Source organism: Portunus trituberculatus, unplaced genomic scaffold (assembly GCF_017591435.1).
Source record: "Portunus trituberculatus isolate SZX2019 unplaced genomic scaffold, ASM1759143v1 PGA_scaffold_464__1_contigs__length_20928, whole genome shotgun sequence".
Lineage (NCBI taxonomy): Eukaryota > Metazoa > Arthropoda > Malacostraca > Decapoda > Portunidae > Portunus > Portunus trituberculatus.
In genome coordinates, this window is record NW_025541632.1 from 1 (window position 1) to 12,307 (window position 12,307).

At 43.0% G+C, this 12,307-nt stretch overlaps 3 protein-coding genes across 3 annotated transcripts; 2 read left to right on the forward strand and 1 right to left on the reverse strand.

The window, feature by feature from the left end:
* The first annotated feature begins 3,283 nt into the window (after nt 1–3,283).
* On the forward strand, nt 3,284–3,794 carry LOC123500665 (histone H3). The gene has a single exon (XM_045249321.1). It carries the CDS (start codon nt 3,348–3,350, stop codon nt 3,756–3,758), a length of 411 nt encoding a protein of 136 aa, XP_045105256.1. The 5' UTR covers nt 3,284–3,347; the 3' UTR covers nt 3,759–3,794.
* Nucleotides 3,795–4,708: 914 nt separating this feature from the next.
* Nucleotides 4,709–5,110, reverse strand: LOC123500666 (histone H2B). Its single transcript, XM_045249322.1, has one exon. The coding sequence runs from the start codon at nt 5,105–5,107 to the stop codon at nt 4,736–4,738; it is 372 nt and encodes a 123-aa protein (XP_045105257.1). The 5' UTR covers nt 5,108–5,110; the 3' UTR covers nt 4,709–4,735.
* A 6,433-nt stretch (nt 5,111–11,543) lies between these two features.
* Nucleotides 11,544–12,007, forward strand: LOC123500664 (histone H2A-like). Its single transcript, XM_045249320.1, has one exon. The coding sequence runs from the start codon at nt 11,604–11,606 to the stop codon at nt 11,973–11,975; it is 372 nt and encodes a 123-aa protein (XP_045105255.1). The 5' UTR covers nt 11,544–11,603; the 3' UTR covers nt 11,976–12,007.
* Nucleotides 12,008–12,307: the final 300 nt, after the last annotated feature.

Below are 12,307 nucleotides of genomic sequence, written 5' to 3' on the forward strand. Positions count from 1 at the left end.
AAAGACCTACAGCCAAGCCACTCAACAACTTAACCAAAACACACTGCCAACTCTTCCCCAAAACACAGGAGAAACATTTGCTAAAATATTCACATGCATAATACACGCTCACACGCAAAACATAGCAGCACCTGGAACTTACGAACTAGAACTAAATAACATGCTTAAAATGAATAACCTGCCAGCTATCAAAGCACCTGCCAACCCACCCTCACAAAAAATATTTACAAACATTACCTCCACTAACACCAACGCAAATCAGAACACGAACACGGAAACTTCCTCTAACACGAACACGAACACTAACAACGCCACGTCCGCCATGGAAGAAGAAGCAATCTCAACTGAAGACAACACAACAGACACAAACACAGACACTGACACCAAAATATCTGCAAAAGAGATAGGAATCACTATTTACACAAGTGAATCCACTGGCTGGCCAAAACAAACAATGACAAAAACAGACCTAATTGAAGCTCTGGAAAAACGTAAATATAAACTCACATACACAAACAAAAAATACACGTACTTTCAAATAATACAGCTCATAATGGATGACAAAATAATCCTAGAAAAATGTTGGGAAAAGATAGATGACTCACTATTCAATAAAATCAGATATGGCACCAATATAGAGAGAACACCACCACCAAGGAAAGATAAAATACGCAAAAACTCTCAATAAACATCACATTCAATAGTACACTAAAAATAATACAACACAATGTCCTATATTGGAAAACACGCAGACACGAACTCTTTAACACTTACAGACACATAGATCCCGATGTCATCCTATTAAACAGCCACTGCCTCCAAAATAGTACCCCCATAAAAATCTCTGGCTACAAAATCTATCAGAAGAACTCACTACAATCGCAGTCTGACGGTACAGCCATTGCAATAAAACACCATATCACACACAAAATCATAGATAACTTCATTTCAGACCTTTTGGCAATCAAAATAGAAACAAACACAGGTCCTATAATACTCGCTACTCTGTACCAACCACCAAGCCGTGACTACATCCCCACACCAGACTTCACACGTTTATTTCGTATGAACTACCCAGTTTACTTACTAGGAGACCTAAATGCAAATCACACCATTTTTGGCTACAATCACACAAACACGAAAGGTAACCAGTTACACCGAATGATAAATAACAGATCGATTCAACACATCGGCCCCCACTTCCCTACCTACTTCACTAGAAACCGAGGTACTAACCCAGACATTATCCTGTCAAATAACAGAATCTACCACAACCACCACGTCACTCAGGGACCCATAACCACCAGTGATCACATCCCCATTATAATGACAATCTCCTCTTCACCTATTCTAATTCCCTCCCCGACAAGAAAAAACTTGAAAAAAGCAAACTGGGAAGCCTTTAATGAGGAAATTAACGGAAAAATAACAACTCCAAATCTTCGAGATGCAAATCTAGAAGAAATAGACAATACAATAGAAAACTGGTACGAAATAATTAAAGATGCAACAGACAAACACATACCCACAACCCACTTCAAGCAACTGCCCTCCCCTACACGAACACATAACACTAACAAAATCATAATCAGCTTCAACACACTAAGACAACACGCAGAAACACACGGCTGGACCAACCAACACTACACTCATTATAAAATATTACGTACATTACTACAAGAACAAATGATACACGAATCAAACGAAAGCTGGAACAGCACCATCAAAAAGACAGCAGACACATACCGAGACCCACAAAAGTTCTGGAAAAAGATTAAAATACTATGCGGAGAATCAGAGCCAACACCACACTACATTCTCAATGACAACAACACTAAACTTTACACCCCAGCATCACAAGAAGCTGAACACAGAAAAATCTGGGAAAAGGTTTTCGGGGATGAAGATTCTGACACAGACACAGACAACGAAAACGAACAAGACGAAGACATACTAGACGTACATGCTTTTCTCCGCGATAACTCACATAGAATAACACCTTACAACAACTCAGACTACTCCCGCTTAAACACATCACCACTAGACCAAGAAATAACACCAGAAGACGTAATTAACACAATAAAACATACCAAGAATACAGCACCAGGCTCCAGCACTATAAACAAACTAATTCTAAGCAAATTACCCAAAAATGCAATTAAAACACTAACAAATATATTCAATGCGGCACTGTCCTCAGGATATTTTCCAGACATCTGGAAAAAATCTATCATCAAACTTATTCCCAAAACAGACAAAAACCCACACAAACCCGAAAATTACAGACCCATATCCTTGCTCGAGGTCCCTGGAAAAATTTTCGAAAGGATTATTAACACAAGGTTAAAACAATTCCTAGAATCACACAACAAATACAATAATAACCAGTTTGGCTTCAGGGCTAACAGAGGCACACACCAAGCGTTAGCCTTAATATCAGAACAAATATCCCAGAACAAAAGTGATAAAGGGCAGTGCCAAGTAATTCTAAGAGACATTTCCAAAGCATTTGATAAAGTCTGGCATTTAGGTCTAAAGTACAAGCTATTACAACTCAACACCCCCACCACCATAGAAAAACTTCTCTGTGATTTCCTGGATGACAGATCTGCACGCATAAAAATTAAAGACTACACAGGACAAATAATACACTTACACTCAGGAGTACCACAAGGCAGCGTTTTATCACCCACACTATTCACAATATATACAAGTGACATCCCTGAACCTAGACACGGCATCAACATCTCATATGCAGATGACATCACGCAGATTACAGGATACCCAGGAAGATCAAAAAACATGATAAAACACATAACTGAAAGAGAAATAGCCACTGTTAATGCATACGAAGATAAATGGAAAATCAAAACCAACATCAATAAATTCACTCCACTACACATTGCTAGTAAAACCATGACACCACTGAACATAAACGGGAGAAATATACAATTCCGCACAGAAGGAACAAGTCTCGGCCTCACCATATCTAATGGCTACATCTCCCACGTAAAAAAGAGGAAAATTAAAGCAGACTTTGCCCTCAGCAAAATATACAGGCTAAAAGGACTTCCTGAAAACATCAAAATACACTTGGTAAAGGCACTTATTATACCTATAATCCAATATCCACCCATTCCCATACATGCAATAAGCGACACCCAACTTAGCAAACTACAAAAGATACAAAACAAAGCATTAAGATTCGCTACCAACCAGTACTACCCATACACAATGACTACCGAGGAAATACACATGTACACTAACACCAAATTAAAGAAGTGCCAGCCTAAGCGCTCAACTCGCCCAACTGTTCGTTCCGAGCGGCAGTAACTTACTTACTCACCATGGCACGTACTAAGCAAACGGCCCGCAAGTCCACCGGTGGCAAGGCGCCCCGCAAGCAGCTTGCCACGAAGGCAGCTCGCAAATCTGCTCCTGCCACTGGAGGTGTCAAGAAGCCCCACCGTTACAGGCCAGGAACCGTGGCCCTCCGTGAGATCCGCCGTTATCAGAAGAGCACCGAACTGCTTATCAGGAAGCTGCCTTTCCAGCGCTTGGTGCGTGAAATTGCCCAGGATTTCAAGACTGACCTCCGCTTCCAGTCCTCCGCTGTCATGGCCCTCCAGGAAGCTTCCGAGGCTTATCTCGTGGGTCTCTTTGAAGACACTAACCTGTGCGCCATCCACGCCAAGCGTGTCACTATCATGCCCAAGGACATCCAGCTGGCTCGTCGAATCCGTGGCGAGCGTGCCTAATAAGTGTGTCATCCAAGGCAAGCAAGCAACAACAAACAATATCTAGGCCCTCTTCAGGGCCAAAGGTGCTTTATCTAAAGAGAATAATATTACATAGACCATGAATGGGTTGGCTTTGATCCGTATGGTCGAGCGATTTCCTGATTAGAAGACTTTTTTTTTTTCTCTCTCTCTCTCTCTCTCTCTCTCTCTCTCTCTCTCTCTCTCTCTCTCTCTCTCTCTCTCTCTCTCTCTCTCTCTCTCTCTCTCTCTCTCTCTCTCTCTCTCTCTCTCTTTTTTTTTTTTTTTTTCAACCTTCCTCTCTGTGTCTAGGATCCGATATTCCATGTGCATGTTTCTGATCAGTAGTATGTCGGTGGCCGATGGAGAATGACTGCTTTCCCCTCCAATCTGATTTGTAGATATATTGATTGATTGATTCACTGCAATTCAGTCAAGAAAACAAAGAAAGAAAGAAAGAAAGAAATAAAAAAAATAAATAAAAAAAAAAAGGAGCGAAGATTCATGTTACAAGCTATAATAACTGTGTGCTTCCTGAGCTTTGTGTGATGAAAAACGTTATGTTACTGAAATAGGAGGCATCATCACTAATCAAGAAGAAGAAGAAGAGCATGAATGCACCCACCCTCCAAAGCCTGCCTGCCGTGATTAGTATCGTACGTACGCTTAATCATCACCATCATCATACTACTACTACTACGGGGTGCTGCTGTTGTGCAGTGGATGATGGATCTCTTTGCTCTGACCCGGTTGCGAGCCTCATTAATGACGAGCCAGCCATCTAGCTCATCCATATCCATCCATCCGGCTCTGGTGCACCAGCGGCGACCACCATCCACACTTGTCTATATTGTGTCTCCTTTTTTTTTGGATTCAGGTGTGGCTCCTATGGAGCCGGGTAGGGTTTGAATACTGTCTGAGACAGCAGTTGCTCTTTTTTCTTCTTTCCCCCCCCTTCTAGCTGACTGACAGTCAGTTTACTTGGAGGAGGTGTACTTGGTGACAGCCTTGGTGCCCTCAGAGACGGCGTGCTTTGCCAGTTCGCCGGGCAGAAGGAGACGGACGGCAGTCTGGATCTCCCGGCTGGTGATGGTGGAGCGCTTGTTGTAGTGTGCCAGGCGGGATGCCTCGGCAGCGATGCGCTCGAAAATGTCGTTCACGAAAGAGTTCATGATTGACATAGCCTTGGAGGACACGCCAGTGTCGGGGTGGACCTGCTTGAGCACCTTGTAGATGTAGATGGAGTAGCTTTCCTTCCTCCTCCGCTTCTTCTTCTTGTCCCCTTTGGCTATGGCCTTCTGAGCCTTGCCAGCCTTCTTGGCAGCCTTTCCTGATGCTTTGGGAGGCATGGTAGTAACGGCGTCGTTCAACTTGCGAAGAGTTGTGTTGTGTTGCACAGTAACAGTAACAGTAAGGGTGGGATAGATAGTGGGGGGGGAAATAAGAGATGAGTGGAAGAAAATAGTGGGGGTGAAAAGAGAAGAAATATAGTAGTAGGGCGTAAAGTTGGCGGGCGAACCGCCTTGCTGATCATTCAATGTGTTTACTGTTTTAGCCAATCAGCTGTCGGGGTTGCTCAGCGCTGTCTGATCTTGAGTAGGGAGCGGAGTTGAAGCTTGAGGTGTTTTGCATCTTCATTTTATAAGTTTGTTGTAAGTTTATTTGGGAGAATTTTTCTGGGTTGTTGGTGTTGTTAAGTGTAAATAGGAACTGGTGGTTCGTTTGAAAGGTTTTTTATAGGTTTTCTGAACCATGGGTGATCTTTGTTGTGTTCGTGTTCTTGTATGATATTGTTGAATGTGGTGTCTCTGAGTGTGTGTGTAAGTGTGTGTAGTGTTTTGTTTCCTCTGTTGAACAGTGTGATGTTGATGGGTGTTATATTGGCAAGTGTGTGCAGCTCTTCGGTGGTGTGACTGTATGGGTGCCTGATATCGAAAGCAAATCGGAGTGCTTTGTTTTGTTTCTTTTGTAATTTATTTACTTGAAATTTAGATAGTGCGTTGAGGGCGTAAGCAGGATATGTTAGAATTGGGAGCACGCACGCTTTTACTAGGTGTAGCTTTATGTTGTTGTTCAGTGTTTGAAAACGTCTTATGGTGTTGATGGCTGTCTGGGCTTTTTTGTTATTTCATGGACGTGTTTCGCGTAACCGCTTCTGCCAAGCGTGAGTCCTAATACTTTTGCCTCTGATGCATATGGTATGTTGTTCCCATTTATGTTAACTGGTTTTAAATTTCTTGATGCTATGGGTAGGAGTGTGAATTTCTGCGTGTTTGTTTTAATTTTCCATTTATGTTCAAAGGTGTTGATGTTTTTAATTTCTTTTTCAATACTTTTGGCAAACATGTTCTTGGACTTCCCAGCGTATGTGATGATTTGTGTTATGTCGTCTGCGTATATAATGTGTGTGCTGTCTGTGATAGGTGTAGGTGTGTCATGTGTGTATAGTGTGTATAGAGTAGGCGAGATTGAGCTTCCTTGAGGTACCCCGCTGAGGAGTTGGAATGGTGGGCCTGTGTAGCTGTGTAGAGATATGGCTGCTGTGCGATTGTCAAGAAAGCTGCACAGTAATTTTTTAAGTAGCGATGGCATGCCGGTGTTATTGATTTTGAATTTTAATCCCTTTTGCCATACCTTATCGAAAGCTTTTGACACATCTCGGGAGAGCTATGCAACATTGCTTTCTCTCCGCGAGTGTTTTGCCTAATACTTCTGTTAGGGTGGCGGTTGCTGTGTCCGTGGAGCGAGCGGGGCGGAATCCATGCTGTGTAGTAGGGAGGATGTTATTTGCTTCGAGGTATGTGCGTGTTCTCTTGTTTATGATTTTCTCGTATATTTTTCCCGGGACTTCAAGGAGGGAGATGGGGCGGTAATTGATGGGATCTGTGGTGTTTTTACCTGGTTTTGGTAGTAGTATTAGTTTGGCATGTTTGAAAGGGCGGGGGGAAGTAACCCATAGAGAGGGAGATATTTAGTAATTTAGTGTAGCATTCGAGAGCTACTTCTGGTAGGTGTTGGAGTATTGTTTTGTTTATTTTTTGTTTCGCCTGGGGTGTTGTTCTTTAATGTTTTGATGGTTTGTTTGATGTCGTGAGGTGTGATGTGTTGTGTGAAGTAGTTGTCTATGTTGAGTCTGTTTGGGTCGCCTTGTTTATATGGATGTATTTGTTCTGCGTGCCTGTTATAGTATTCGTCCACCATATTTTCTGTTGCCTGGTCATATTGTTGATTTTCTTGTGGGCTTATTCTGAAGACATTCCTCCATATTTCTCTGAAAATAACCTCCTTGTCTTCGGGTTTAAAAATTTTCTGGTTGTTGTTAATTATGTAAGGTGTGGGAGTGGATGGATTGCCTTTTAATATTTTGATGTTGTGCCAGAATTTTTGGGGGCTGGAGTGGAGAGTGTTGAGTGATTTTATTTTGTTTTCCCAGTTAATTCTGTTTTGTGTTTTGCATTCTTCGGTTAAGTATTGTCTGATCTTTTTGTAGGCAATATATGTTGTGTATGTCCATCCTTGTAATATGCTGTTGTTGAGTAGTCTTTTAGCCCAGAATTGTAGTTCTTTTATTTTGTTATTGTATATTGGTTTTAAAATGGTCTTTTGTTGGATGTGGGGATGGCTTGTGTCATGGAGTATTTTATTGCGTTCATCCATTGTTCTATAGAGGAGTCTAGTGTGTTTTGTGTGATATCTGGTTGAGTGTTTATGTCTTGTGTTTTTAGAGTGGCTATTTCCTGGAATTTTTCCCAGTCTGCTTTGTGTATGTTATATGTAGGAGGTGAGTGTATGTGTATAGGTTGTGTGGTGATTGTGATGATGATCGGGAGGTGATCAGAGGGGTTAGTAGGTCCTTGTTGGGTGTGTATGTTGTGGTATGTGTGGGTGTTGGCGAATATAGTGTCTGGTGTGGTGGCTGCGTTGTGTGAGAGGTAGGTGGGGAAGTTGGGGCCTAGGTGTTGTAGCTGGTTGAGTTTTACCATCATCATGAGTGCTTTCCCCACTGTGTTGCTTGGTCTGTTGTCGAGTGTTGGGTGATGAGCATTCAGATCGCCAATGATGTATGTGGGGGTGAGATTGTCTGGCAAGGGTGTGGAAATCTGTGAATGGTAGGTAGGGGCGTCTGGGTGGGAGGTACGTGGTGGCTATATTTACTGGTCCCGTGTTGGTGTCTATTGTAATCTGTAGTATGTCTGTGTCAAAGTTGTCTTTAAGTGTGTGTCTTATGTTGTTTTTGATGAGGATGGCAGATCCATCATGTGGTTCTTCAGATGAGTTGATGGTATATGTGTGATATGTGTGTAGTTTTATGTGTTCGTTTTGTGGCAGGCCGTGACTGTTTAGCAGTATTACATCAGGATTTAATTCCCTGTATAGGTTTGATAGTGTGTTTTTGTTGGTTTTCCATGTGTGTACGTTGTGTTGTAATATGGTGATTGTGTGTCTGTTATCCATAGTGTTTTGTTTGTATCTGTTGGTGTTGATTGTGTTGTGGGTAGTGTGAGTGAGTTTATTTGTTTGTGGTGCGGGTAATCTTTTTGTGAGTGGTGCTTTCTTGTTCTACACCGCAGCGGATCTTGTTGAAGTTTGCGGTGTCCAGAGTCGTAAACACTCCTGAAAGGTTGATTTTGTCCATGGCGATTAGAGAGAGGATTTCTTCATCGGAGTATGCTGTTGATGTATATGTAAATTTATACATTCCTTTCTTGATGTTATTTTTTAGTTCAGCTGGGTCTATATCCTCTGGCCATCCGGCTGTTCTTTTTGTAATTAGTTTTAGGCCAATATTTTTCCCTTGTATTTTTGGGGTTGGTGTGGGTTGTGGTAGTTTTAATTTTCCCGTAGCTTGTGTTGGGAGTACTGTTTCTTCTGCTTCTTCTTCTATTTCTTCAATTTCTGTTTCTTCCTCTGGCTCATTGGCCGCCTGGACCTCCTTGGTGATGATTTCATGATCTGTTTTTGGGTTCATGATGCTTTTGGATGGCGGGTTGGTAGGAAGGATTATGGAGGGTAGGTTATTGAGTTTGAGTAGCTTGTTCAGCTCGTCATTATATGACCCAGGGTTGGCTATGTTATGCATGTGGGAGTGTAGAATGCACGTTAGAATTTTTGTGGCCGTGTCTTTTTCAATGTTTATGTTATGTATGTTTGTGTTGTTAGAGTTGTTGTTGTTTTGGGTGGCCTGGCTGTAAGATTTGTTGCTGTTTATGTTTTGTTTTCTCTTTTCTTCTTTGATTTTCCTCCTCATGGGGCATTTGTTTGCTAGTGTGCGGTGGGGGCCATGACAGTTGAGACATTTTTTGGTGTTGGATGGGCATGTTTTCCATGTATGCTGGTCACTGGCGCACTCTGAGCAAACGGTGTGAGTTTCAGGCATGGTGCACTTGTTAGTTGTATGCTGCTCCATAGCATAGCAGCGCATGCATGTGATGATGGGGATGAATTCTTCCACTTTTATGTTGTATGGTGGTACACTCATGTGGAAGGCTAGTAGGCCTTTGTCTGTGGCCAGTTTGGCAGCGTTGGTGCTATTGAAACAAATTTTGAGAATTTTTGACGACGGGATCTTGAAGATGTTATCGATTCCCTGATTAATCCATGAGTTTTCGTTGATGATTTCTTGTTTTATTTCTTCCTCAGAGTGAGAGAGGATGTAGTCGTCGGTGTTGAAGACAAGAACGGTTCTTTTTGCTCTCATTTCTGGAGGAAGGATGGGCTCGAAGCCCGCCTCTTGCAATGTTTGGTTACATTCCTTTTCGAAGATGTTGTCAGTGTCCTCATCAGAACGGGTGAGGACGATGAAGGAGTCCGGGGTTACGATGATGCGTGTCGCGTAAATCAGGTGCTCCGAGAGGGCGCGTAGAAGCTGCACTTTTGATTGGTTGTTGGGGTGAGGGTGTTTGATCCGGACCCTCGCCATGGTTGCATGGGTGTCTTAATGTTGTAGGGTGTTGGTGTGTGTGTGTGAAGCCGTGAGTAAATAGTGGTAGCGGTGCAGGGTGTAGGTGTGTGTGTGAAGCCGTGAGCAGACAGTGGTAGTGATATGTGTGGTAAAAAGAATCCTACTAGGGGCCGAAGCCCGACATACGACCCAGCTAGTGAAAAAAAAAAAGCAGAATTGGCTAGAAATAATATCTATATAAATTAGTCAGCGAGAGACATTTATAATATGAATTTAGTGTTGCCATTCATGCCTCAATATCTCCGAAGACTGATTGGCTGATACGCTGTGACGTCAGAACGTACCATATAAATAGTCCCACGTATATATAAATAACAAAACTGAAAAGAGAAAAAATAAAAATAAAAATAGCAAAAATGGCCTAATATCTATGCCAGGGTAATGGCCAAAAAAAAAAAAAAAAAAAAAAAAAGTTTCAGTTGCAGCCTTGACACCACAGAGACAAGGGGGAACGCGACAGTCGTCTTCATAGCCATATGGCCATAGAATTATGTAATTGTGCAGAGCGAAATAAATTATAATAAATCTAACATCCTTCCTCTATTAAACTGCGTGTTAATTGTTTTCCAGAAATTATTAGTCTCGTCAGTAGCCTTCGTCTGAAGGTAAGTACTCGAATCCCGCTGTGGGACTCCAGTACCACCGAGTCTAAACGACTACCGCGCGGGGAGACGACTCCAAGCAGCGAGACGATTACCGCGCGGGAAAACGAATCCAAGCAGCGAGACGATCACCGCGCTGCTTGGATTCGTCAGAGGGCAGCCAGTCTGATCCCGCTCTCAGGTACTCAAGTACTCGGATCCGGATTCGGATTCCACGAATCCGCCAGACCAAGTAATCGGATTCGTGAATACATAAACTGTCGGATCCTGCCCAGCTCTACTGCTGAGGGGCGAGGCGCGAGGTAGAGAGTCTCTCGTCTGCTGAGACTCGATACATGAACAGTACACGGTCCGACGGTCGGTTTGTCACCCAACAACCCCACCCGCGCCCTCCCAACATCCCATCCATCCCTCACCACTCTCTCTCTCTCTCTCTCTCTCTCTCTCTCTCTCTCTCTCTCTCTCTAATAATTATATTAAACATTATTCAACATTTTGTCAAATTCCCATGAATTTACAAAAATTTCCACAAATTTCCACAAAATCTTAGTTCCCACGACACCAACCACGTAGCTCTGTTTCTCCCACAGATTTGTGGGAAAATCCCACAAAGTGGCAACTCCGAGTCCACGTAACCGTCTCCCCACCCTCACTCACAGTTGCTGAGTTGCCACGTTTTCACTACTGTTCTGTTAAACTCTCTCTCTCTCTCTCTCTCTCTCTCTCTCTCTCTCTCTCTCTCTCTCTCTCTCTCTCTCTCTCTCTCTCAAAATAAATATATATATATATAATATATATATATATATATATATATATATATATATATATATATATATATATATATATATATATATATATATAAATATATATATATATATATATATAATATAGAGAGTGGCACGAGGTCAGTCACGTCGCCACCACAATGTGTCAAGGCCACTAGCTGGGTGTGGAAGTGAAAAATGCTTCTTTTTTTCACTTAGGTATTGGCATATACCTACTATTTTGTAATTGAACCCGACTTGAAGAGTGCCATATATGTAAGCATATCCTGCATATCCTGCATATCCTGCTCAGGATCGCGAGTCGCCGCGAGAGCCAGCCTCCCGGTTGGGCGTTACGTGTTACGCGCTGATCCGATCTTCCTTTTATATAGAGGAAACGAGCCCGCCGAAGAACAGATAACGCACAACACACCGACTTGCTCCCGCAGCTGACGGAGTGTTACTTGCTAATAAAACCACTACTACTTGTTAATCCCACCTACTACCACTACTCACCATGTCCGGACGCGGCAAAGGAGGAAAGGTGAAGGGAAAGTCAAAGTCCCGTTCCAGCCGTGCTGGACTCCAGTTCCCGGTCGGCAGGATTCATCGCCTCCTGAGGAAGGGCAACTACGCCGAACGAGTGGGGGCTGGTGCCTCCGTGTACCTTGCAGCGGTCATGGAGTACCTGGCCGCCGAAGTCCTCGAGCTTGCCGGCAACGCCGCCCGCGACAACAAGAAGACTCGCATCATCCCACGTCACCTGCAGCTGGCCATCCGGAACGACGAGGAACTTAACAAGCTCCTATCCGGGGTCACCATTGCACAGGGTGGCGTGCTGCCAAACATTCAGGCTGTGCTCCTTCCCAAGAAGACCGAGAAGAAGTAAATCCCTCTCCTCCTCAATATCATCACCAACAAGTATATATATCTGGCTCCTCTTCGGAACCACACATTGACACATCTAGAGAATTGAATAGACTATAGTGTTAACAATGATATTAATAATAATGATGGTATATATTTTTTTGATAATGAATAATAGAAATGCTAATGGTAGAATTTTTTTTCTCTTTATTTTTTCTTCCGGCCTGCAGCACTTGGTTGGTTGGTTGGTGAGATTACCACTCTACCGAGTGGTGCGGGCCTTCAGCCTAAAGGCGGCCCACAAGTGTTCATCGTGGGTCGAAGAAGGCTAGTCTCTCGCCACCAAGGGAGTCT